General features: G+C 38.7%; 2 protein-coding genes across 6 annotated transcripts; both read left to right on the top strand.

Annotated features, from left to right (window-relative positions):
- Positions 1 to 2,480: 2,480 nt before the first annotated feature.
- Positions 2,481 to 9,444, top strand: LOC148098908 (extracellular calcium-sensing receptor-like). The gene is made up of 8 exons (XM_087851656.1): positions 2,481 to 2,629; positions 3,119 to 3,413; positions 3,512 to 3,801; positions 3,917 to 4,212; positions 7,373 to 7,578; positions 7,705 to 7,926; positions 8,325 to 8,448; positions 8,540 to 9,444. Exons 1-8 carry the CDS (start codon positions 2,571 to 2,573, stop codon positions 9,442 to 9,444), a joined length of 2,397 nt encoding a protein of 798 aa, XP_087707782.1. The 5' UTR covers positions 2,481 to 2,570.
- Positions 9,445 to 17,497: 8,053 nt separating this feature from the next.
- LOC148098907 (extracellular calcium-sensing receptor-like) lies at positions 17,498 to 24,728 on the top strand. Of its 5 annotated transcripts, XM_087851558.1 has the most exons (10): positions 17,498 to 17,518; positions 17,856 to 17,882; positions 19,018 to 19,121; positions 19,595 to 19,889; positions 19,988 to 20,277; positions 20,393 to 20,685; positions 22,661 to 22,866; positions 22,987 to 23,208; positions 23,609 to 23,732; positions 23,824 to 24,728. In XM_087851558.1, exons 3-10 carry the CDS (start codon positions 19,063 to 19,065, stop codon positions 24,726 to 24,728), a joined length of 2,394 nt encoding a protein of 797 aa, XP_087707684.1. In that variant the 5' UTR covers positions 17,498 to 17,518; positions 17,856 to 17,882; positions 19,018 to 19,062. The 5 variants fall into 5 exon arrangements, with proteins under 5 accessions (XP_087707684.1, XP_087707686.1, XP_087707685.1 ...); XM_087851561.1 differs by lacking the exons at positions 17,498 to 17,518; positions 17,856 to 17,882 and adding an exon at positions 22,008 to 22,016 and having other exon boundaries at positions 18,982 to 19,121; positions 19,607 to 19,889; positions 22,682 to 22,866; XM_087851560.1 differs by lacking the exons at positions 17,498 to 17,518; positions 17,856 to 17,882 and having other exon boundaries at positions 18,973 to 19,121; positions 23,609 to 23,726.
- Positions 24,729 to 26,688: the final 1,960 nt, after the last annotated feature.

Here is a 26,688-nt window from a genome sequence, read left to right as displayed (position 1 = left end):
GTGCAAACAACTCCTACGGCGCCTCCTATCGGTGGTGGGCCTGAAGGAGGATGGGCCCATGCCCCCTTCTTAGGCTGTGTCCAGCCGGGCCCCATGGACTAAGGCCTGGCCACCAAATGTTCGCCCTCGGGCACCCTCCCTGGGCCTGACTCCAGAGCGGCGCCCTGGTAACCCTATCCCGGGAAGGGTAAACTATTTCCTCTGTGATATTCTCTTAAGGGTCTTCTGAATTGCTCTTTGACTGGTCCCTCACAATTTCCCATGGGAGACCCTACCACGGGGCAAAAGCCCCTGAACAACATAGCCCCTGAGATCCCTAGGACACACAAACCCCCTCCACGATAAGGTAGCGGTTCACGGAGGGGAATTTAAAGCTGCTTCCCACTGTATTACAACAATGTTCACCACTTCCTGTTCTGACAAGTGATAGTCGTATGAATCCAATCATGAGAAAGGGTATTTAGGGTGGCCAGGCCAATTGAAAGTTTTTCTCCTCTTTGCATCTTCTCTTGAGAGTGGCTACATAGGAACCTCAAAACAACTCTCAAATGACCTAAAAACCAAGATTGTTCAACATCATGATTTAGAAGAAGTATACAAAAAGCTCAGAGAGCTGTCAGTTTCCACTGTGAAGAACATAGTGAGGAAATGGAAGACCACAGGGACAGTTCTAGTAAAAGCCGGAAGTTACAGGTCAAGAAAAATCTTAGAGAAGCAGAGGCAAAGGATGGTAAGAACAGTCATAGTCAATCCACAGACCAGTTCCAAAGACCTGCAACATCATCTTGCATCTTGTGCATCGTTCAACTATTCAGCGTACTTTGCACAAGGAGATGCTGTATGGGAGAGTAATGCAGAAGAAACCTTTTCTGCGCACATGCCACAAACAGATTCGCTTGAGGTATGCTTAAGCACATTTGGACAAGCCAGCTTCATTTTGGAATAAGGTGCTGTGGACTGATAAAACTAAAATTGAGTTATTTGGGCATAACAAGAGGCGGTATGCATGGCAGAAACAGAACACAGCATTTCAAAACAAACACTTGCCACCCACAGTAAAATGTGGTGGTAGTTCAATCATGCTGTGAGGCTGTGTGGCCAGTGCATATTAGCAAATTCTTGAAAATAATGTTCAAGAATCAGTAACAAAGTTGAAGTTGCACCAGGGCTGGATATTTCAACAAGACAATGACCCTACACACTGTTCAAAATCTACTAAGGCGTTCAGGCAGAGGATCAAGTACAACGTTCTGGAATGGCCATCTCACTCCCCAGACCTGAATATTATAGAAAATCTATGGTGTGAATTAAATGGGCTGTCCATGCTCGGAAACCATCAAACCTCACTTAACTGGAGATGTTTTGTAAAGATGAAAGGTCCAAAATACCTTCATCCAGAATCCAGACTCTAATTGGAAGCTATAAGAAGTGTTTGGAGGCATTATTTCTGCAAAAGGAGGATCTACTAAATATTGATGTAATTTGTCTGTTGGGGTTCCCAGTTCCAAGTAACTTTTGCTCACTTTCTGTAAATCCTATAAACTTTATTTCACTTCTCAAATATCATTGTGTTCATCTGACATATGATATATTTAAATGAAATTGCTGATCCAAACAACCAATGATTTATAAAGGAAAATCATGAAAATTATCAAGGGTGCCCAAACATTTGCATACCACTGTATTTAACATTAAGATCTTTATGTGCTACTAAACTCATGATAATAAGGTAATATAAGTTCACATTTTAGCATACTATTTTTATACTATTATGACTTTTGTGCTCTAAATTTTAATTCCTTTGTATTACAGATAGTAGTTACAGAGAAAAGTCAATGTTAGAAGTAGTAATGGTTATGCAGTACAGTCATAATAAATCCCGACAATTCCAGAATTTTCTTGCCATTTACACTTTCCAAAAAATATATTTAAATTATTAACACTCTATGATATTTTTCTGTCTAACGTATACCAACATAAGATCTTGTGTGATAATATATGTTTTTTTGCAAAAACAGTTGGTGCAAAAACAAAAATATACACTCTTTCTACTCTATGAAACATTACTTAAGGATTAAAAATCTGTTGATGTTCCAATCTAAATTAAATAAAGCTGTGTTGTATCATTTGTCGTAGCCAATTATTATGAGGGAAATCTTGGGCCCAATCAAAACCATACTGTGAAGACTTAGAATGTCAACACTATGTAAGGGTTAATCAATGACCTCATATTCTCAAGAAGATGAGAAGATGACAAAACCCCTTTGTTTGAAGATCTATATAAACCAATGGAAACAATGTGTGCCATATACAGACAATTTTAGATGGAAATGGAGATAGCAGCTCTTGAAATTGGTCTGGTATTGGCTGTGTGTTTGTTTCACCTCAACTCAGCTGTTGCCTTTGCAGTGTGTCTAGATGGTATGAGACAAATGACGAGGCATATAGGAGCTCAAGCTGGTACGTCGACATCCTCTCTGAACTGCAAGCTGCAGGGAAGCACTCGTCTACCTGCATTTTCAAAGGATGGGGACTTTGTTATTGGTGGTGATTTTTCCCTTCACGTCTACATGAACACAGTTTACAGTGACTACACCAGCATGCCTGAGCCTGCAAAATGCAAAGGAAGGTTAGTAAGGAAGAAAGTCGGTAATGGGAAGAAGGTGTAAAAACATGTTGGACTGTATGAGGAGAGAAATGTTTTCATGTATGTTATGTTCTATGGAACTACATTGATTCTGTTTAGTGTTAAAAATTATATTAAAAAAAAGTCATTTATTCTTGATAAAATAATTTGTTGTGTTTTAAAAAACAGAAATTATACAAAATGTTAAATAACAGTTTTATAAAGGAAATGATTTAAAGGAAATTATAAAGGAAATGCATTTAAATGTATTATATTTTAAAGGAAATGAAAAGACTTTAATTAGTAATCCATAATTTTCCACTAATTTCTTATGCTAATCTTTTGTGCTCAATTTAACTGGTCAGGCAACATTCTGATGAACATTTGATCAACAGATACAACAGCAAATTATCCTGTTGTTGGTTCTATTTAACTTAAACTAAATCTACAGTCTATATTCTGTCTATATAACAGTGACACAACTATTTGCAGCATTATCACCAGTGAACTGCAATCGACGCATGCAATGGTTTTTGCCATAGAAGAGATTAACAACAGCACAGAGCTGCTGCCCAGAATCAGGCTCGGGTATCAGATCTATGACTCATGTGCATCAGTGCCTGTAGCAGTGCACATGGCATTTCAGTTTCTAAATAGCTTCGACCCTGTGTTTTCCATGGATAATAATTGCTCACATTCTGGTATGGTGATGGCTGTTGTTGGTGGCTCTGGGTCTACGACATCCATCAGTTTGTCCCAAGTCATCAGGTCCTTTAACATTCCCCAAGTAAATGTTTTCAATTTCTGTCAATTTTTGAATTTAAAATATGTATGTGCATGATATTTGATTTTGCGGTATGTGGTGTTTTATTTCATTTGGTTTAGGTGAGCCACTTTTCAACATGCGCATGCTTGTCTGACAAGCAGCAGTACCCCAATTTTTTCAGAACAATTCCCAGTGACCAGTTCCAAGCTGAAGCAATGGCCAAGCTGGTAAAACACTTTGGCTGGACTTGGATAGGTGCTGTTCGGTCAGATTCAGATTATGGAAATAATGGCATGGCTTCATTTCTAAAAGCAGCACAGAAAGAGGGGATCTGTGTGGAGTACTCTCTTTCTTTCCATCGAACATACCCACATAGCAGAATTCAGAGAGTAACAGATGTTATCCGCAGGTGTCCTCATCACAGATATTATTTCCGCAAATATTAGATTTACTGTCTTCAAAATTACATTTTTTCATGCAGTTACACTTTAAAATGCTTCTAATGCACAATATTGTCTGTTAAGGTCTACAGCCATGGTTGTTGTGGCACTTCTATCTTTAGGGGACATGAGGGCACTGTTGGAGGAGCTATCATATGAGCCTTCCCCGTCTCGCCAGTGGATTGGCAGTGAATCATGGGTAACTAACCCAGAATTAATGAGGTTCAGTTTCTGTGCTGGGGCCATTGGATTTGGGATTCCAAAGTCTATAATCCTAGGTCTCAGAGACTTCCTGCTGAATCTGTCCCCCTCACAAGTGGCGTCTTCTCAAATACTTACTGAGTTCTGGGAGGATGCATTTAACTGCACACTGACCAAAAGTAAGACATTTTTCTTGGTTTAAATTATCTTGACAACTGCTGATGTTACAAAGTCTAATGCTGCTTCATGGGCTGAGGCAAAACGGCCTCATGATTCTTTAGTAGATGAAACATCCTGTATGAGTGGCTCTTTCTGTTGCCCCAGTGGTGTTTGCTCCTACTGTAGTTTCTCCATGTTAACAATGCCTGTCTGTAAGGCATCTAAATTTGCTTGCTTTTCAGTGTCATAAAGCTGTTGAATTTTACTTGAAATAGTCTTTCGGCATGGCAGTTGGAAAATTGGGTCCCCTGACAACAACTGTAGTACATTTTCTAACCATCTGTCTTCTACCAGTGATAGTGGTTTACAGTCAGAGCAATGAATTTTCGGAGAGAATTTGTTACTTTGTCCAATGTTGAATTGCTAATTTTGACTCTGAAGCCAGTCATTTCATCAAGTGGGCTGCCGACACCTTTTGACTGCTAGAGTCCACAGCTCCCAGTTTCTGTGCTCACTGCAACATGATTTCCATTTAGATGGTACCATAAGGTTGAAGTGTTTCGGTGGTATGCAAACTCCTTTTTTCACAGTTTGCACAAAACCACAATTATCAAGCCTTCCATCGGTTGGGTAGTCTTTTGAAATTAAATTTGCCTCCAATCATTCCTAGCAACGCACTTTCTTCTTATTCTTTGTAGCTCTGATGTGTGCATAACTGTAATCGATATACCAGAAAATTGTGCATTGACAAAAGTTAGCTTTTGCCTGGAATGCAAAGTGCAATTAAATGTGTAATTTTTTAGTACGTTGTTTATTTCTAATTAATTAATCACAATTAACGCGTTAAATTCCCACTCCTAGTTTTTATATAACCAATTCAAAGTACTTAAAGAACAATCAGGTGTTCTGCATTAAATAAGATAACACAAATTATTTTTGCTACTCCAAAAAAATATTTTTGTCCACTCTAACATAAAGGAGAACATCACAAGCCTGATACCTGCAGGCCTGAAAGCAGGAGGTGTTTTACCCCTCGTGTCTTTGACCTGGAGGCAGCGTTTACATTGCAATCTGCCCTTGGTGGCATTTTGGCTAGTGATGTGCGATACCACTGATTTTCTTTCTGATCCAGTACCAAGTAATATTCAGGGTGGTATCGACGATACTGATCCGATACCGATACTTTGTACAAAAACGTATTTTATTTATTGTATCTCAAATTATAGCATCATAATGATACTAAATTTCTCCCGATTTTCCCCCGGACAACAAAATTGAAAAACCATATTGTACAATGGCCAATTCCAATTTCCAACAATGCAGGTACTTTGTTTTAATATTAGTCTTATTTCTCTTTCTGGGTCTTCAAATATCTGAGCCGACCGACACATCGTCTTCAAACCCCTGCGGTCTTTCGCTACTCGTGTTAAACATGATATATAAGTCACATTGATAACTTAAAAATGTTATTGTTTGGTTTTTTCAGTGTTTTATTTGTTCGTGAGTAAATCGGTTTGGCTGAGATTAAAGTTATTAGATTAGACTAAATTAAATTTAACTTTATTAATCCCTCAGGAGGGTTCCTCCGGGGTTCTCACACAGCTAAATAAACGTCAAACAAAAAACAGATTAAACAGAAGTGTGAGACGGTCGAGAGTTTACGTCAGTGCCCGGTTATATTTTAGATAGCAAGGAGCAGACGGCAGAGTTTCCCTCCACCGAGAGAGCTCGTGACGTACTACCCAGCTCTCTTTAGACCACGAAGGCCGGGTCCTCAGCTGGAAGCAGCCTCTGAATTAACGTATTTCATCCGATAAATAAACCCTGTAAAATTTATTTAACAGCCCTTTCGAATGTCTCACTAGTATGGCCACAGCACCTCACTCTTGGAGCACTTTTTTGCCACATGTATCGCAAACCACGTCTCAGCTGTTTGTGGAGGTAAAATACGTCCGCACATGACTCAGCCATTGTTGCGAGTGCGCACGCCAAGGGGCTGCGAGACATTTATACAGCCGTATTTCGCACATGACTATGAAAGGCGGAAGAGGAAGTAGTTCCTTTGAATGTAGACAATCCGAATGTTATAGTTTCTTTCCACTGTGTTCCTGTTAATGATAAACTACAAATTTACTCTAAATTACTAAAATATCGATATTTTAATGTGAGAATTGATTCTAGAACATAAATGATTGGTATCGGAGGAATCGATATTTCAGGATCGATCCGCACATCACTAATTTTGGCAGCAACTGCAACATTTAGCAGTTGCCTCATTGTTCTGACACACAAAACAAAACGATCGACTGTACGACACACTAACGACACACTCCAAACACACTAATCTCTTGCATCTCAAAACTCCCTCTCTTTCTCTTTTGCTCTCTCGCTGCCGTCACTCCTAAAATTTCTCCCTCTTTCTAAGCAACCAATGCCATGTTGCCATATCATCTTTTGATTGGTCAACATGACACATTTTTCCACCAATAGGAAAAAAGGTGTTTTTTTCTTTTCTTTCGTTTTTGATGCAACAAGAGAAGAGAATGCTTTCGAGCCCTTTCCTTAGAAAACACTGCAGTAAACATAACAAAACTCTGTTTTTTTCGTGGCCTATCAACACAATTTAAAAACTGGTACATACTTTGAAGATCACACTGTTAAAACAAGAAATGGAGACTAAGGGTTGTCCAGGGTTGACATAACATCTTGTTGCTGTGTCATCTGAAACTGGTCATGTGTAGTTTGAGTTAACATCAGAGACCTCCATGATGATATAGAGGTTTTTGAATAAAGTAGTCATGGTAAACTACTTTATTCTTCCTAAGCCAATCAGCAGCACTTGTGTGACTTTGCACCCCCCCCCAGCTCCCGGTAAGATGAAGACAGCTTCAATCGTCTGTGTGCTGAAAAATAGTAACGCATTCACACCGCATTTCCTTGTTAGTAAGGGTAATGTGATTGTACGATAGAAAATGCAACTAGCTAGATTACTGTTAGTGTTATGTCCTATACTAATTATTCGTGGTAGGATTATTTTCCATTTTTTTATTTTATTTTATTTTATTTTTTAGAAAAATTAATATGTTTCATGGTATCAGCATAATTTGCAACATTTATAAAGAGAACACATCTGAGATCTAGTTTAATGTTGACATCTGCTCTGTCTTTTTGTGATTTTAGATGCCACTGCAAAGAAGAAAGTATGTGATGGAAATGAAGACATACAGAATCTGCAAAACCAGTACACTGACACATCACAGCTCAGAGTTACTAACATGGCGTACAAGGCCGTGTATGCAGTAGCACATGCCATCCATAATGCAGTGTGCCAGGAAATAAATGGCACTGTAGAGTGTGACAAGTTAACCAAGTTAGAGTCCAAACAGGTCAGAAGAAATAAATATGTTGATGTCAGTGTCTTTCATCAACTGCAATATGAATTGCAGTTGATATGCAATATTAATATTTGGGTTTTTTTTGCTTTCCCCTCCCATTATCCCTAATTTTATCAGATTTTAATTGAGCTGAAGAAAGTAAATTTTTCCCGAAATGGCTATGATGTGTCATTTGATGCTAATGGGGATCCTGCGGCTATTTATGAACTGGTTAACTGGCAGAAAAGTGAAAACGGCGTGACTGAGATAGTGGCTGTAGGGCTGTATGATGCATCACGGCACGTGGGCCAGGAATTCCAGATCGACAAAAACATTACCTGGATGGAGGGTAGCATGAAAGTAAGCAGTCAGAATTTGACAAACTTTAGTAATAATAATAATGGATTGCATTTATATAGCGCTTTTACAATTCTACTATTCATTCACTCTCACATTTACACACTGGTGGAGGCAAGCTACAGTTGTAGCCACAGCTGCCCTGGGGCAGACTGACAGAAGCAATGCTGCCATATCGCGCCATCGGCCCCTCTGGCCATCACCAGTAGGCAACGGGTGAAGTGTCTTGCCCAAGAACACAACGACCGAGACTGTCCGAGCGGGGCTCAAACCGACAACCTTCTGATTACAAGACGAACTCCCAACTCTTGAGCCACGATCGCCCGATCGATTAGTAAACAATGATTACAGCTGCATAGTAAATATTTACGTTTATTCTGCAACCTTTATGTCTTTCACAGGTGCCAGTGTCAGTGTGCACGGACAGTTGTCCTCCAGGAACTCGTAAAGTGTTACAGAAAGGAAAACCCACCTGCTGCTATGACTGTATAGCATGTCCTGAGGGAGAGATTAGTAATAGTGCAGGTAAAGAGAAATGATTACGATGCATTTAAAATGTTTCATTGTGTATATATGAAAATGAAGAAAAAATTGTATTTATTTGTTTTTTATCCAGATTCTGCTGATTGTTTACCTTGTCAAAAGGAATTCTGGCCTAACAAAAAGAGAGACACTTGCATCCCTAAGCCTGTGGAGTATCTTTCCTTTCAGGACCTCCTAGGAATTATCCTGGCTACATTCTCAGTTCTTGGTGCCTGTCTGACCATCATAACTGCGGCTGTATTCTTTTGTCACAGGAAAACTCCAATTGTCAGGGCCAACAATTCTGAGCTGAGCTTCCTGCTGCTCATCTCACTGACTCTGTGTTTCTTATGTTCATTAACTTTTATCGGAGCACCATCAGAGTGGTCCTGCATGCTGCGTCACACTGCGTTTGGGATCACCTTTGTACTCTGTATCTCCTGTGTACTTGGGAAAACTATAGTGGTTTTAATGGCTTTTAAAGCTACAATTCCAGGTAGCAATGTGATGAAATGGTTTGGTCCTCCACAGCAAAGAATGACTGTTGTGTCTTTCACCTTTATTCAAGTTTTAATATGTACTGTTTGGTTGGTAGTGAACCCTCCCTTTCCAATAAAAAATCTAACTGCATACAAGGAGAAAATCATATTGGAATGTGCATTAGGCTCTGCTGCTGGCTTCTGGGCTGTGCTTGGATACTTAGGCATACTGGCTGCCTTTTGCTTTGTTTTAGCTGTTTTAGCCCGCAAATTACCTGATAATTTCAATGAAGCTAAGCTTATCACCTTCAGCATGCTAATATTTTGTACTGTCTGGATCACATTTATCCCAGCATATGTCAGCTCTCCTGGGAAATTCACTGTAGTTGTGGAGATTTTTGCAATTCTGGCCTCCAGCTTTGGTCTAATAATGTGTATATTTGCTCCCAAGTGTTTTATCATATTGTTTAAGCCTGAGAAGAACACTAAGAAATATTTAATCAACAAAAATCAGTTATAGTATAGAGCTTCTAGTACTTGCTAATGTTCATCAATTCCTGTTCTGACAAGTGAGTCGTGTGACACATGAGAATGTCAGGGATAGGGTGAGTTGGAATACTGTGGAAAACCAAATTTAACAATTCCCAAGAGGCAATAACGTATAGTATTGTGAGTAATAAAATGTATGTTTCTATGGGGCATTTCAAACAGAACATATTACCTTATTATCATAAGTTTAGTACCATATAAAGATCTTAATGTTAAATATAAGTTCAGATTTTAGTATACTTTTTTCTATTATTATTATTATGCTGATAATAATCCTTGTCCTTTGTTTGAACATGATGATGTGATTATTAAATATCTTTTTCAGTGATGCTGTGGCTTATTTCCCAGAAACAATGTTTAGTTTCTATGTAAAAACCATAAATCAGGAAGGCATAATAAACAAAACTACACATTTCTTTTTTATTTTGTAGTAATAACAGATTGATCAATGCCATGAGGTATAATGATTGTCTATATGCGGTAATATAAGGCGCTTGGAAATTAAGTAACTAGACTTCTTTGAGTTTTTTGAAGGTGTTTCAGCTCTCATCCAAGAAGCTTCTTCAGTCCTAAACCAGATGGTCCCAGATATTTAATTCCTAGTGGGAGTTGTCCCTTAACAAGGTTGTTGATCCACTATTATTCATGTGTCTTATGAACAAATCTTCTTTATTTTGGTACCAGTACTGGTTTTATTTTGCTGTATTTATCCGCGACACCTTAAAAATATTGTCGGACATAAACCAGTCCGTGGCACAAAAAAGGTTGAGGACCACTGCTCTAGAACACCTTGAGTGGGTTTCCTCAATGTCCTCCAAGTGCTGGATGAACATATGGTTAAAATATAACTTGATCAACTAGTGATCACGACTAGAAAAGTTTCATATCTCAAGAAGCTTCTTCAGTTCTAAACCAAATGGTGTAGTCCCAGGTATTTAATTCCTAGTGGGAGTTGTCCCTTAACAAGGTTGTTGATCCACTATTGATCATGTACCTCACCACATGCAGCAATGTGTGAAAAAGGCATAGGTCATTATGAGCAGATGTTTCAGGTGAAGTCATTTTGAGACCGTGCCTCACCCTATTATGTGACTCACTAAGAGCATATGACCGAAGATGTGAACTGCATTGTTGGTACCTACAGTGCAGTTTTGAGATCTCTTTCCAGGCGCCTCAAACCCCATTCAGATCTTGCATCAGGTGATCTCAATGAGTCATGAACCTTCCAAAGAAGGAATACAGTCTTCTGTCCCCCTTCTGTTTTTTGTTTTTTTAAAGTTGAGTAGACTTCCTGAAAACTATCAAATAAATACTGTAAAGTTGTATTATTGTAAATTTAAATAGATTTTAGCAGCATGTTTGGTTGTATTTTAATCCTCAATAAAAAAAATAAAAATAACTAGGCTGAAGTAAGCTGAACTGCCAAACATTCAGGATGTTAAAGAACATTCTTTTTTTCTTTTTTTTGCATTAATACGTCTGAATTTGCAATTGGAGTGAGTTTATGGAGGGACAAAATCTTCCTTTTGCACATGAATACATCATTTGAAAACTTTGACTAGAAGAGTTAGATCATCATTCATCCTGTATAGCTAATTATGAACTATTTAATCTATCGTCACGATTAACTCGATCAAAATTTTCATCTGGAGTGCAGAATGACTCAAAATCCCTGGAATGTCACTGTCAACACATTTTAGGCAGTTTGTAAAAAGTTTGTCCATTCTGCGCTCCAGATGGGTTAATCACATTGAAAATTGATTAAGTATTGATTAATATATTTTACATTTGTCTGTTGTTTTAACCCTTTAAGACCTACCATAGAACCAAGTCCGCCAGAGCTTATATTATATTTTTACATGCCGTAGTGCCATTTTTGGGAGCATTTCAAGTTGCTATACATCAATACAACCATTATAGCCCATATTTTAATAATATGTATGCATTACGTGCATAGTAATTACATAAATTGCAAAAAAGTGCAATAAACTACAAAAAAATTAAAAATCGTTTTTGCTTTTTTAACATATATTTCTAGTTAGAGAAATTTAAGAGGCTTATCCCTCAAAACTGTAAATACAAAAAAGTTGCACAAAATAGTTTCCTACCACAGGAAATTTATTTTGAGTGTCTTCATAGTTTTTTTGAATAATAGTAATTTTTGAAATAAACCAATTTTTATATACTGCAGGAAAAACGAAAATAAATATTATACTGCAAATTTGCAAAAAAGCAGCATATGCGTCAAAATAAACTATTTCCAGCAGTGCAATATGAGTCCTAAGCATCCCAGAAACAACACAGAAAGTCATAAAGTCAAAGATAACTTTTAAAAACACCAGTATAGGCTCATGAGGCCCTGATGGTAAAAAAAAAACTACATTTCCGCGAAAATGACGTCACTTCCGATTTCGGGCAGGTAATGGCAGACATGCAAAAGTTTGCGCTGACGTCTATTCCAAGTAGGAAGTGTTATGAACAGCTGATCGGATCGGCAAAGCGTGTTTCTGGAATATTACGTTTTTGTTGCTGCAAGCGCTTTTTATGCAGTTTTTGCAAAGCTGTATATGGGGAAGGAAACTGTGACCTAGGACAAGCTGATGGCATAAGATGTAAGTACAACTCCTCCGGTTTCATATGCAAAAGAAATTTTTGCGCTAGCTTATGTGGTTGCAGAGCTACCGGGATTTAAAAATAGTTATGCAAAACAGAGCGTGCCCGCTCCGTCCAGCTTTAAAGGGTTAATTTTGGGTAGCACTTTCTACTACAACTCGGTAATAAAGGGGTAATCGTAGGGTAAGAAGGGGGAAAAGAGAAGGTAATATTGTAGTAATTTCTAAGTTATCACTATGCATTTACCCAAGTAATAACCATGTAATATCCAAGTAATATCATGATAGCAACAGTGGTTACAGCTGAGTACTATTAACCTGAAATTTATGTAATATGATAATAAGGACCCCAAAACTGGGGGTAACACTGTGGACATACAGCTTGGTAATAAAGTGGTAATAGTAGGGTAACAAGGAAGAAACAAGAACGTAATAATGCAGTAATTTCTAAGTTATTATCACTATTATCTGTGGTAGCTTCTGTGTAATAAGCAGGAACTAGAGCTTTAAAACACAAAACTGTCTGTTTTTTTTAATAGCATATTGATAACCTATTAAAGCTTAAAAAGTGTGTGACTATTACCTGGAAACATCTGTGGTAAGTTCTGTATAATAAGCATAAATAGAAACAGCCTGCATAGAGCTGGCTGCCAGTAGGTGGCAGAGTGCTTCCTACTGGAAGTCTGTACTTTCAATTTCATCCCTAGATAAAGACAAAGAAGAAGAAAGGCATGCCAACTGCTAGCTCTAGCTTTAGCTTTGGCTCCTTTTTGGCTTGCCTCATAGATCCATGCTTGCATAATCCAGTGGAGTATAACAATACATTTGAAATCAAACCAATATTATAGCTACTGCTGTAGGACTGCAAGGCAATTAAAACCTTTTTTTTTTTAAATTCCTTAACCCTTTAAAGCCAGTCAGAGCGGATTAGAGGCTGCAGAGGGACGTAACACCTCCTCCCTTAAAAGGGTTCCTCTAGGACCCCTAAATTTATTAAAAGCCGCTCTGAAGCCTTCAGGTCCTTGACCCACACACCTGGAATAAAAGTTAGAGCTAACAGAAGCACAGTGTTCACATTATAGTTGGCATCTCTAAGCATGGATGGGTATGAGGATTTGAAGTTGCCACACTGAACACACAAAAAGTAACATGTGACCAACACAAAAGAGCACAACAGTCACAAACCCAAAATGATTACCTGATCTGCTACAACACAAAACCAAAAGTAGCAACAAATAATCACAACTAAGTGATCTGTTGTCTCCACCACACAAACAATCACATACAAGTGGCCCTATACCACAAGTTACTTTAATCCAAAAAGTTCAGTAAATCAAGCACACTAGTGACCAACCACAAAATGGAGAGCTATGGCCACATAATGATCACATCAAGGGTGGCTCAGGACCCCACAGTGTTATTGCCATCACCTGGCCAACAACACTCAACATATTATATATTATGTGGTTCAGCCACAACTCTACTGAATCCTCAGCCAGTAATAGGTAGGCCAACTTTTGGACTGTCCAGTTGTCTGTATGACTGCCGCAGTACGTAGATTACATTTGCACACTATCAGAAAGTGCCAAACGGTGCCCTGGTGGAGTGTGGAGCTGTAAAGAGAAGCAGAGTGCTCTGTTTATATTCTAAAAATGTTTTAAGCTTGTTTCAAAGATTCTGTACAGCAGCTTTAAATGTTTTCCAAAAACACACATACACTTATCAGTGTTTCTCAAACTTTTTACAGTGTGTACCACCTGATAAAAATGTCAAGCTCTCCTAAGTACCACTATGAAAGCATGAAAGTCATAAATCTTACAACACAAAATTATTATTATTAAATTAGTAAAATTAGTAGTATTATTCACTCAATTCAATGGAAGAGGTGATCATCATTTTTATATGTTCAAGTGTATGTGTGGAGAATACAATAAGGCCTTGAGGCAATCAGATGTAAAACACAATATTTATGAGTGTTTTAAGTTGTAAACTGGTCAGATTTGACCCGAACATGACAGGAAGGCTAGACACACCAGGGTAAAAAGACGGACGAAAGTAATAAAGGCACAATAAAGACAGTAATACTAAATACAAGACACAAAATGACACAAAAAGACTACATACCCCCCCCCACACACACACACACACACACACACACACACAAAGAAATAACAGAGATGCATTAACAAAGACTTGACAAGATACAAGAGGATAGGAAGGCTAGACTTAAACCCAAGGAATTCAAAATATAGACAAGAAACACTAACAGAAAACCAGATTACAATGGTAGCAAAAACAAAACCCTAAACACAGAGGATTTACAATAATGGGGAAAAATCAGCAAGGAAAAAAAGTAACCAATAAACAAACTTATTATGGTCATATCATACACTAATCTATTTATAGCAGCTGTCAATTGGAATTCTCATATTCCATCCCATGTTCATAAATTCTTGTTCTATGTCATCATCATATAGTTTTATAAATAAAAAAACAGTAAAAACATTAATCTTTTTAATGTGTTTATTGCCAGTTTTAGGAGCGAAGACTTTTTTCTTTTCTTTTGTCTCTTTTGTTCTGACCCTGTGTTTGGAAATGTCTAGCCAATTAGATCATGACATTTTTTAAAATCTCTAGAAAACACTATAGAAGAATATTTAGAAAATTTTGACACATCTCTGGAGCTGTATCAGACATAGGGGTTTTTGGCTTTAGAGTTTACTTTACTATCATCAGTATAATCAAATCAAACCCATCTATACTGCAATACATGATCTCACCATTCTCATGGACATGCTCTGTGTCCATTTTTTAACCCATGTTTCGAAAATGCAACTATATATCAATAAGTGTCCACTCTTAAAATTTACTTATTAGAATTTTTTCAGAGCGGGCTAACTGTGATACTAGAAACAACTATGAAAACTGTGACACTATAAAGGCTATGAATCCACAAGGCGTGAAGGTAAAACAGGTTAAGTGAAACTAAAAACCATGACAAAAAAGACAAGACTCCTTCAAAATAAACCAGGAAACATGGAGATATGATCTCCCTCTCCCTAGCCACCTCCTTGAGCTTGTCCGGAGGAACACCAAGGCGTTCCCAGGCCAGCCGAGAGATATAATCTCTCCAGTGTGTCCTGGGTCTGCCCCGGAGCCTCCTCCCGGTGGGACATGCCCGGAACACCTCACCCAGGAGGCATCCTTGTCAGGCGCCTGAACCACCTCAACTGGCTCCTTTCGATGTGAAGGAGCAACGGCTCTTCTCTGAGCCCCTCCTCAATGGCTGAAATTCTCACCCTATCTCTAAGGGAGAGGCCAGCCACCCTTCGGAGGAAGCTCATTTCCGCCGCTTGTATCCACAATCTCGTTCTTTCGGTCACTACCCACAGCTTGTGGCCATAGGTGAGGGTAGGGACGTAGATCAACCGGTAAACCGCTTTTACGCTCAGCTCTCTCTTCACCATGATGGACTGGTGCAGGGTCTGCATCACTACAGCCACAGCACCAATCTGTCTGTCGATCTCCGGCTCCCTTCTCCCATCACTCGTGAACAAGACCCCAAGATACTTAAAATCCTCCACCACACAAACAGGAACTTGTCTCCGACCCAGAGTGGGCACTCCACCCTTTTCCGGCTGAAAACCATGGCCTCGGATTTGGAGGTGCTGATCCTCATTCCCGCTGCTTCACATTCAGCTGCAAACTGTTTCAGTGCGAGCTGGAGTCCATCACCCGATGAAGTCAACAGAAAAAAAATTTTCATGGGCTCTCCGAACTCCTCCCACACCCGAGTTTTTGCTTCAGCCACTGCCCGAGCCGCATTCTGCTTGGACGGTTGGCACCTATCAGCTGCCTCCGAAGTCCCACAGGCTAACCAAGGTCGATAAGACTCCTTGTTCAGCCTGGTGGCTTCCTTCTCCTCTGGTGTCCACCATTTTGTTTGGGGGTTACAGGCACCAACCACCTTGCGGCCGCAGCTCATTGCAGCAGCTTCGGCAATGGAGATGCTGAACATGGTCCATTTGGCCTAAATGTCCCCAGTTTCCCTCGGAATGCCGTTGAAGGTCTGCCAGTGTGCGTTGAAGATCTCGCGGACTGGGGCTTGTCCTTGGCATTCCCAGCCTAGCAGAGACTGTTTCCAGAGCCCAAGCCATGCGTTAAGCTGGTACCTCTCAACCTCATGCACGACCTCAGGCTCCTTCTCCACCAGAGAGTTGACATCCCATGTCCCAATTGACAGACTTGGTAGTTGGGGGTCGGTTTGCAAGGGCCTCTGCACCTGGCCACCGCCCAGCACACAGTGCAAACAACTCCTACGGCGCCTCCTATCAGTGGTGGGCCTGAAGGAGGATGGGCCCATGTCCCCTTCTTGGGCTGTGTCCAGCCGGGCCCCATGGACTAAGGCCCGGCCACCAAATGTTCGCCCTCGGGCACCCTCCCTGGGCCTGACTCCAGAGCGGCGCCCTGGTAACCCTATCTCGGGAAGGGTAAACTGTTTCCTCTGTGATATTCTCTTAAGGGTCTTCTGAATTGCTCTTTGACTGGTCCCTCACAATTTCCCATGGGAGACCCTACCACGGGGCAAAAGCCCCTGAACAACATAGCCCCTGAGATCCCTGGGACACACAAACCCCCTCCACGATAAGGTAGCGGTTCACGGAGGGGAATTTAAAGCTGCTTCCCACTGTATTACAACAATGTTCACCACTTCCTGTTCTGACAAGTGATAGTTGTATGACACCGGAGGATATTAGGGACAGGGTGAGTTGGAAGCTGATTATCTACTGTGGAGACCTCTGAAGGCCATAGACAAAAGAAGAACTAGGAATTTAACAATTTAACAATTCCCAAGAGGCAATAACATATAGTATTATGAGTAATAAAATGTAAAATCTATGGGGCATTTCAAACAAAACATACAGTGGTATGCAAAAGTTTGGGCACCCCTGATAATTTTCATGTTTTTCCTTCATAAATCATTGGTTGTTTGGATCAGCAATTTCATTTAAATATATCATATTGCAGACAAACATAATGATATTTGAGAAGTGAAATGAAGTTTATACGATTTACAGAAAGTGTGCAAAAGTGACTTAAACTAAATTAGGCAGGTGCATAAATTTGGGCACCCTTGTCGTTTTATTGATTTGAATACCTTTAGCACTAATAATTGGAACATAAAATTTGTTTGGTAAGCTCATTGACCCTTCACCTACATACACAGGTGAATCCAATCACAAGAAAGGGTATTTAGGGTGGCCAGGCCAATTGAAAGTTTTTCTCCTCTTTGCATCTTCTCTTGAGAGTGGCTACATAGGAGCCTCAAAACAACTCTCAAATGACCTAAAAACCAAGATTGTTCAACATCATGATTTAGAAGAAGTATACAAAAAGCTCAGAGAGCTGTCAGTTTCCACTGTGAAGAACATAGTGAGGAAATGGAAGACCACAGGGACAGTTCTAGTAAAAGCCGGAAGTTACAGGTCAAGAAAAATCTTAGGGAAGCAGAGGCAAAGGATGGTAAGAACAGTCATAGTCAACCCACAGACCAGTTCCAAAGACCTGCAACATCATCTTGCATCTTGTGCATCATTCAACTATTCAGCGTACTTTGCACAAGGAGATGCTGTATGGGAGAGTAATGCAGAAGAAACCTTTTCTGCGCACATGCCACAAACAGATTCGCTTGAGGTATGCTCAAGCACATTTGGACAAGCCACCTTCATTTTGGAATAAGGTGCTGTGGACTGATAAAACTAAAATTGAGTTATTTGGGCATAACAAGAGGCGGTATGCATGGCAGAAACAGAGCACAGCATTTCAAAACAAACACTTGCCACTCACAGTAAAATGTGGTGGTAGTTCCATCATGCTTGACTAACTTTTTTTCCATCATGCTTGACTAACTAGTAACTTTTGCTCACTTTCTGTAAATCCTATAAAGTTTATTTCACTTCTCAAATATCATTGTGTCCCCTGACATATTATATATTTAAATGAAATTGCTGATCCAAACAACCAATGATTTATGAAGGAAAATCATGAAAATTATCAAGGGTGTCCAAACATTTGCATACCACTGTATTTAACATTAAGATCTTTATGTTCTACTAAACTCATAATAATAAGGTAATATAAGTTCACATTTTAGCATACTATTTTTATACTATTATGACTTTTGTGCTCTAAATTTTAATTCCTTTGTATTACTACAGATAGTAGTTACAGAGAAAAGTCAATGTTAGAAGTAGTAATGGTTATGCAGTACAGTCATAATGAATCCCTACAATTCCAGAATTTTCTTGCCATTTACACTTTCCAAAAAATATATTTAAATTATTAATACTCTATGATATTTTTCTGTCAAAGGTATACCAACATAAGATCTTGTGTGATAATATATGTGTTTCTGCAAAAACAGTTGGTGCAAAAACAAAAATATACACTCTTTCTACTCTATGAAACATTACTTAAGGATTAAAAATATGTTGATGTTCCAATCTAAATTAAATAAAGCTGTATTGTATAATTTGTCGTAGCCAATTATTATGAGGGAAATCTTGGGCCCAATCAAAACCATACTGTGAAGACTTAGAATGTCAACACTATGTAAGGGTTAATCAATGACCTCATATTCTCAAGAAGATGAGAAGATGACAAAACCCCTTTGTTTGAAGACCTATATAAACCAATGGAAACAATGTGTGCCCATATACAGACAATTTTAGATGGAAATGGAGATAGCAGCTCTTGTAATTGGTCTGGTATTGGCTGTGTGTTTGTTTCACCTCAACTCAGATGTTGCCTTTGCAGTGTGTCTAGATGGTATGAGACAAATGACGAGGCATATAGGAGCTCAAGCTGGTACGTCGACATCCTCTCTGAACTGCAAGCTGCAGGGAAGCACTCGTCTACCTGCATTTTCAAAGGATGGGGACTTTGTTATTGGTGGTGATTTTTCCCTTCACGTCTACATGAACACAGTTTACAGTGACTACACCAGCATGCCTGAGCCTGCAAAATGCAAAGGAAGGTTAGTAAATAAGAAAGTCAGTAATGGGAAGAAGAAGGTGTAAAAACATGTTGGACTGTATGAGGAGAGAAATGTTTTCATGTGTATTATGTTCTATGGAACTACATTGATTCTGTTTAGTGTTAAAAAATTTAAAAAAAGAAAAGTCATTTATTCTTGATGAAATAATTTGTTGTGTTTTAAAAAACAGAAATTATACAATATGTTAAATAACAGTTTTATAAAGGAAATGATTTAAAGGAAATGCATTTAAATGTATTATATTTTAAAGGAAATGAAAAGACTTTAATTAGTAATCCATAATTTTCCACTAATTTCTTATGCTAATCTTTTGTGCTCAATTTAACTGGTCAGGCAACATTTTGATTAACATTTGATCAACAGATACAAAAGCAAATTATCCTGTTATTGGTTCTATTTAACCTAAACTAAATCTACAGTCTATATTCTAACATTGACACAACTATTTTCAGCCTTTACACCAGTGAACTGCAATCATCACGTGCAATGGTTTTTGCCATAGAAGAGATTAACAACAGCACAGAGCTGCTGCCCGGAATCAGGCTTGGGTATCAGATCTATGACTCATGTGGATCAGTGCCTGTAGCAGTGCACATGGCATTTCAGTTTCTAAATAGCTTCGACCCTGTGTTTTCCATGGATAACAATTGCTCACATTCTGGTATGGTGATGGCTGTTGTTGGTGGCTCTGGGTCTACAACATCCATCAGTTTGTCCCAAGTCATCAGGTCCTTTAACATTCCCCAAGTAAATGTTTTCAATTTCTGTCAATTTTTGAATTTAAAATATGTATGTGCATGATATTTGATTTTGCGGTGTGTGGTGTTTTATTTCATTTGGTTTAGGTTAGCCACTTTTCAACATGCGCATGCTTGTCTGACAAGCAGCAGTACCCCAATTTTTTCAGAACATTTCCCAGTGACCAGTTCCAAGCTGAAGCAATGGCCAAGCTGGTAAAACACTTTGGCTGGACTTGGATAGGTGCTGTTCGGTCAGATTCGGATTTTGGAAATAACGGCATGGCTTCATTTCTAAAAGCAGCACAGAAAGAGGGGATCTGTGTGGAGTACTCTCTTTCTTTCCATCGAACATACTCACATAGCAGAATTCAGAGAGTAGCAGATTTTATCCGCAGGTGTCCTCATCGGAGATATTATTTCCGCAAATATTAGATTTACTGTCTTCAAAATTACATTTTTTCATGCAGTTACACTTTAAAATGCTTCTAATGCACAATATTGTCTGTCAAGGTCTACAGCCATGGTTGTTGTGGCACTTCTATCTTTAGGGGACATGAGGGCACTGTTGGAGGAGCTATCATATGAGCCTTCCCCGTCTCTCCAGTGGATTGGCAGTTTCTGGGTAACTAACCCAGAATTAATGAGGTTCCGTTTCTGTGCTGGGGCCATTGGATTTGGGATTCCAAAGTCTATAATCCCAGGCCTCAGAGACTTCCTGCTTAATCTGTCCCCCTCACAAGTGGCGTCTTCTCAAATACTTACTGAGTTCTGGGAGGATGCATTTAACTGCACACTGACCAAAAGTAAGACATTTTTCTTGGTTTAAATTATCTTGTCAACTGCTGATGTTACAAAGTCTGATGTTGCTTCATGGGCTGACCTATTTTCATTGAACAGCTATGAATGGTGACAAAGTGTGAGGTGAGAATACAGGTGAAACTCCAAAAATTGTAATATTGTGCAAAATTCATTTATTTCAGTAATTCATCTTAAAAGGTGAAAGCAATATATGATATTAATATAGTAACATAATATATTCCTGCAGCAGGGCCTCAAGGGTGGTCCAAACTTCTTATCGCTCGTCTCCTTGCAAGAAAATTTAAATCCTTAAAGTGTGGCCAAGCACAGTAGCTATCTTGAGCAACAGATACTTGAGGGTAGCTACACGTTGTGAAGGTAGTCTTAAATATCACCAAGTAGTTTGAGTCATCATCGGAGACCTCCATTATGTGTGATGCAGGTGGCATCACACCATGAACATGAGACATGAGACATATGTCTCACTTGCAAGAATCTCAGTCACAAACCTGGAGCAGTAAAAGTAATTATTTTATTTTAACCCTGTTTTGAAGAAACAGTAACAAAAACTTAAAAAAAATAGTTTGATTTACTTGCATGGTTCAAGGACAGTCGCCACCTTTTGGAGTTTTACCAGCAGTAGTAATGTAAAGAAGTAGTAATGGTTATGCAGTACACATTATTCTTTGTAGCTCTGATGTGTGCATCACTGTAATCGATATACCAGGAAATTGTGCATTGACAAAAGTTAGCTTTTTGCCTGGAATGCAAAGTGCAATTAAATGTGTAATTTTTTTAGTACGTTGTTTTTTTTTTCAAATTAATTAATCGCAATTAACGCGTTAAATTCCCACTCCTAGTTTATATATAACCAATTCAAAGTACTTACAAAACAACCAGGTGTTCTACATTAAATAAGATAACACACAAATCATTTTTGCTACGCCAAAAAAATATTTTTGTTCACTCTAACATAAAGGAGAACATCACAAGCCTGATACCTGCAGGCCTGAAAGCAGGAGGTCTATCACTCCTCGTGTTTCAACCTGGAGGCAGCGTTTACATTGCAATCTGCCCTTGGTGGCATTTTGGCAGCAACTGCAACATTTAGCAGTTGCCTCATTGTTCTGACAAAACGATCGACTGTACGAAACACTAACGACACACTCCAAACACACTAATCTCTTGCATCTCAAAACTCCCTCTCTTTCTCTTTTGCTCTCTCGCTGCCGTCACTCCTAAAATTTCTCCCTCTTTCTAAGCAACCAATGCCATGTTGCCATATCATCTTTTGATTGGTCGACATGACACATTTTTCCACCAATAGGAAAAAGGTGTTTTTTCTTTACTTTCGTTTTTTGATCACAAGAAGAGAAGAGACTGCTTTCGAGTCCTTTCCTTAGAAAACACTGCAGTAAACATAACACAACTCTGTTTTTTCAGACGCAATCAACGCAATTTAAAAACTGGTACATACTTTGAAGTTCACACTGTTAAAACAAGAAATGGGGACTAAGGGTTGTCCAGGGTTGACATAACATCTTGTTGCTGTGTCATCTTAAATTGGTAGTAGTTTGAGTCAACATCAGAGACCTCCATGATGATATAGAGGTTTTTGAATAAAGTAGTCATGGTAAACTACTTTATTCTTCCTCAGCCAATCAGCAGCACTTGTGTGACTGTGCGCTCCCCCAGCTCCCGGTAAGATGAAGACAGTTTCAATCGTCTGTGTGCTGAAAAATAGTAACGCATTCACACCACATTTCCTTGTTAATAACGGTAATGTGATTGCACGATAGAAAATGCACTTAGCCAGGCTATTCTAATTATTCGTGGTAGGATTATTTTCCATTTTTTATTTTATTTTTTTATAAAATAAATATGTTTCATGGTACCAGCATGATTTGCAACATTTATAAAGAGAACACATCTGAGATCTAGTTTAATGTTGACATCTGCTCTGTCTTTTTGTGATTTTAGATGCCACTGCAAAGAAGAAAGTATGTGATGGAAATGAAGACATACAGAATCTGCAAAACCAGTACACTGACACATCACAGCTCAGAGTTACTAACATGGCGTACATGGCCGTGTATGCAGTAGCACATGCCATCCATAATGCAGTGTGCCAGGAAATTAATGGCACTGTAGAGTGTGACAAGTTAACCAAGTTAGAGTCCAAACAGGTCAGAAGAAATAAATATGTTGATGTCAGTGTCTTTCATCAACTGCAATATGAATTGATATGCAATATTAATATTTGGGTTTTTTTTGCTTTCCCCTCCCATTATCCCTAATTTTATCAGATTTTAATTGAGCTGAAGAAAGTAAATTTTTCCCAAAATGGCTATGATGTGTCATTTGATGCTAATGGGGATCCTGTGGCTATTTATGAACTGGTTAACTGGCAGAAAAGTGAAAACGGCATGACTGAGATAGTGGCTGTAGGGCTGTATGATGCATCACGGCACGTGGGCCAGGAATTCCAGATCGACAAAAACATTACCTGGATGGAGGGTAGCATGAAAGTAAGCAGTCAGAATTTGACAAACTTTAGTAATAATAATAATGGATTGCATTTATATAGCGCTTTTACAATTCTACTATTCATTCACTCTCACATTCACACACTGGTGGAGGCAAGCTACAGTTGTAGCCACAGCTGCCCTGGGGCAGACTGACAGAAGCGACGCTGCCATATCGCGCCATCGGCCACTCTGGCCATCACCAGTAGGCGGTAGGTGAAGTGTCTTGCCCAAGAACACAACGACCGAGACTGTCCGAGCCGGGGCTCAAACCGACAACCTTCTGATTACAAGACGAACTGCCAACTCTTGAGCCACAATCGCCCGATCGTTTAGTAAACAACAACACACAGCTGCATAGTAAATATTTACGTTTATTCTGCAACCTTTATGTCTTTCACAGGTGCCAGTGTCAGTGTGCACGGACAGTTGTCCTCCAGGAACTCGTAAAGTGTTACAGAAAGGAAAACCCATTTGCTGCTATGACTGTATAGCATGTCCTGAGGGAGAGATTAGTAATAGCACAGGTAAAGAGAAAGGATTGCCATGCATTTAAAATGTTTCATTGTGTATATATGAAAATCAAGAAAAAATTGTATTTATTTGTTTTTTATCCAGATTCTGCTGATTGTTTACCTTGTCAAAAGGAATTCTGGCCAAACGCAAAGAGAGACACTTGCATCCCTAAGCCTGTGGAGTATCTTTCCTTTCAGGACCTCTTAGGAATTATCCTGGCTACATTTTCAGTTCTTGGTGCTTGTCTGGCCATCATAACTGGGGCTGTATTCTTTTATCACAGGACATCTCCAATTGTCAGGGCCAACAACTCTGAGCTGAGCTTCCTGCTGCTCATCTCACTGACTCTGTGTTTCTTATGTTCATTAACTTTCATTGGAGCACCATCTGATTGGTCCTGCATGCTGCGTCACACTGCGTTTGGCATAACCTTTGTACTCTGTATCTCCTGTGTACTTGGGAAAACTATAGTGGTTTTAATGGCTTTTAAAGCAACACTTCCAGGTAGTAATGTGATGAAATGGTTTGGTCCTCCACAGCAAAGAATGACTGTTGTGTTTTTCACCTTCATTCAAGTTTTAATATGTACTATTTGGTTGGTACTTAGCCCTCCCTTTCCAATAAAAAATCTAACCGCATACAAGGAGAAAATCGTATTGGAATGTGCATTAGGCTCTGCTGCTGGCTTCTGGGCTGTGCTTGGATACTTAGGCATACTGGCTGCCTTTTGCTTTGTTTTAGCTGTTTTAGCCCGCAAATTACCTGATAACTTCAATGAAGCCAAATTCATCACCTTCAGCATGCTAATATTCTGTGCAGTGTGGATCACCTTTATCCCAGCATATGTCAGCTCTCCTGGGAAATTCACTGTAGTTGTGGAGATTTTTGCCATTCTGGCCTCCAGCTTTGGACTAATAATGTGTATATTTGCTCCAAAGTGTTTTATCATTTTGTTTAAGCCTGAGAAGAACACCAAGAAAAATTTGATGAACAAAAACCAGTCATAGTATATCCTTGGTTCAAAAATGGTTACTATTGCAAGCAGATATTTTACATAATAGTACATAATAAAATTCTTTAGTTTTAGTTGTTATTTAAATTAAATAATTGCATGAAATGAAAGTCTTAAATGTTACAACACAAAATTATTATTAAATTAGCAAAATTAGCATCTGCAATAAAGATTTTTTTATGCATTGTATACATTCTACCACTGGCAAAGTTGCCTCCATTTTTATAGCTTTTATTAATTTTTTGTAATAATTTATTTGTAATAATTTATTCTGTTTTGAGAGTGTTTTTTATGTATCTGTATTATATTATACATATACATTAAAAGTGAATCTCTGTCCAAAAAGTGCACTCAGTTTACTTTTTACTCACTATGAGCATCATTCATTATTCTCCCACAGTAATTAAGGTTAGGATATGTATTTTTTCTAATCCATTCTTCTTTTGCAGCATTTAAATAACCTTGATCAGATTTGATGGTTTTGTTACAGACTTTTCAAAAAAGTGTTTTGCATTTCTTTCACAAATGTGGGGATTAAATTGTGTTAAAATGTACAAAACAGCGATGTCATGTTTTGTGACGAGAACCCAGGCACAGAGAGACTTGATGAATTTAAGAATCTTATGATTTAATAAAGAAATTTGCAGACTTGCACAGAGATGGTAAAATTATGATGACTGATAACAGAGACGAAGACAACAGACGATGAGGACAGGGAGGAACAGGGGTTTAAATGCACCAAAGTGACAGTCAGAGAGAACTCGGGACAACATTTAAGGATGCAGGGACTGACAGAGACAGGTTTATCTTGCCTGGCTGGGCAGCTCTCTGGGTGCTCAGCACCCCCAAAGCTCTGATCCTAGAATTGCCCCTGCATAGCGCACAGTCTAAGCTTTATGCTCCATAGTCTGGCCTCTTAGCCGTCACAGTTCATAGCCGTCACAGTTCATAGCATACACTATTTCCTGCTCTGTAATTAAACTAAGCACTGTAAATAAAGCACTGTATTCACGCCAGCTTTGCCTCCCTCTGTGTCTGCACTCATCGCCTGGCCCTCTTGGCTGTAACACTTTCTCACCTGTCTTTCTGTCTCCTTTCACTTTTTAAAGGTTGCTATGTTAGAAAAAATATTTTGCCCTGCCATGCTGTTTATTTATGTGGTAAATAAATAGTTTATGAAAATATCACTAAATCTGTCATTTATTATTTTGATATTCAGTAATGATCATGTCTCACCTCTAGTCTTCTCTGAATTAAAATCAGGTTTCCACCATGTGTTGTAGATGGTTCAGGAGGTTAACAAAACCAAGCAGTCTTTGGGTTTTGGCTAAGTACTGTTAAGAATACCAGAATAGGGAGGATTGTGTAGGTTTAAGTTTATTAGATTGATACATATATATCAACAAGACACTTTCAGGATTAATGCTTATGGAACAACAACATTGTTGTTTTGGTTTTCACTACCAGGCACAGGAGAATAATAATATATCAGACCAAATGATAAATATTATTAGTTTCTATGTTTTCTAATGAAAAGTGTGTGACTATTTCTCTTTTATTTTGTTATCTCTAGGAAAGTAGCTTAACAAACTTCAATTTAAAGCAGTGGTTCAATTTTAGAAAACAAAAATTTGTGGAAGCAATGTTATCTTCTCTCCTGTTGCATTTTGCTGTGATTGGGTGATCTTATGATGACTGATACAAAATTATTAAATGACACAAGCATCAGAGATATTAAAGCACTTAATTGCTGTTTCATAGACCATGCTAAAGGACCACTGGTTTCATCACAGTTTTTTATGAGTTTACCGTGAATGATGCAATCAACTTTTATGGGTAATTTTCTTTGGGTGTTTTTACATGTCTTCTTTAATACTGTTTGTATTGTGTTCTTTGATATTAACACTATAGGTAACAGACTAAGTCACTAAGTGTGGAGCGAGGTGTTGTGGGAA

This window comes from Neolamprologus brichardi, chromosome 14, assembly GCF_056152115.1.
Source record: "Neolamprologus brichardi isolate AB-2024 chromosome 14, ASM5615211v1, whole genome shotgun sequence".
Classification (NCBI taxonomy): domain Eukaryota; kingdom Metazoa; phylum Chordata; class Actinopteri; order Cichliformes; family Cichlidae; genus Neolamprologus; species Neolamprologus brichardi.
The sequence above is the reverse complement of the archived record's forward strand: the minus strand, read 5'-3'. Positions and strand labels throughout refer to the sequence as shown.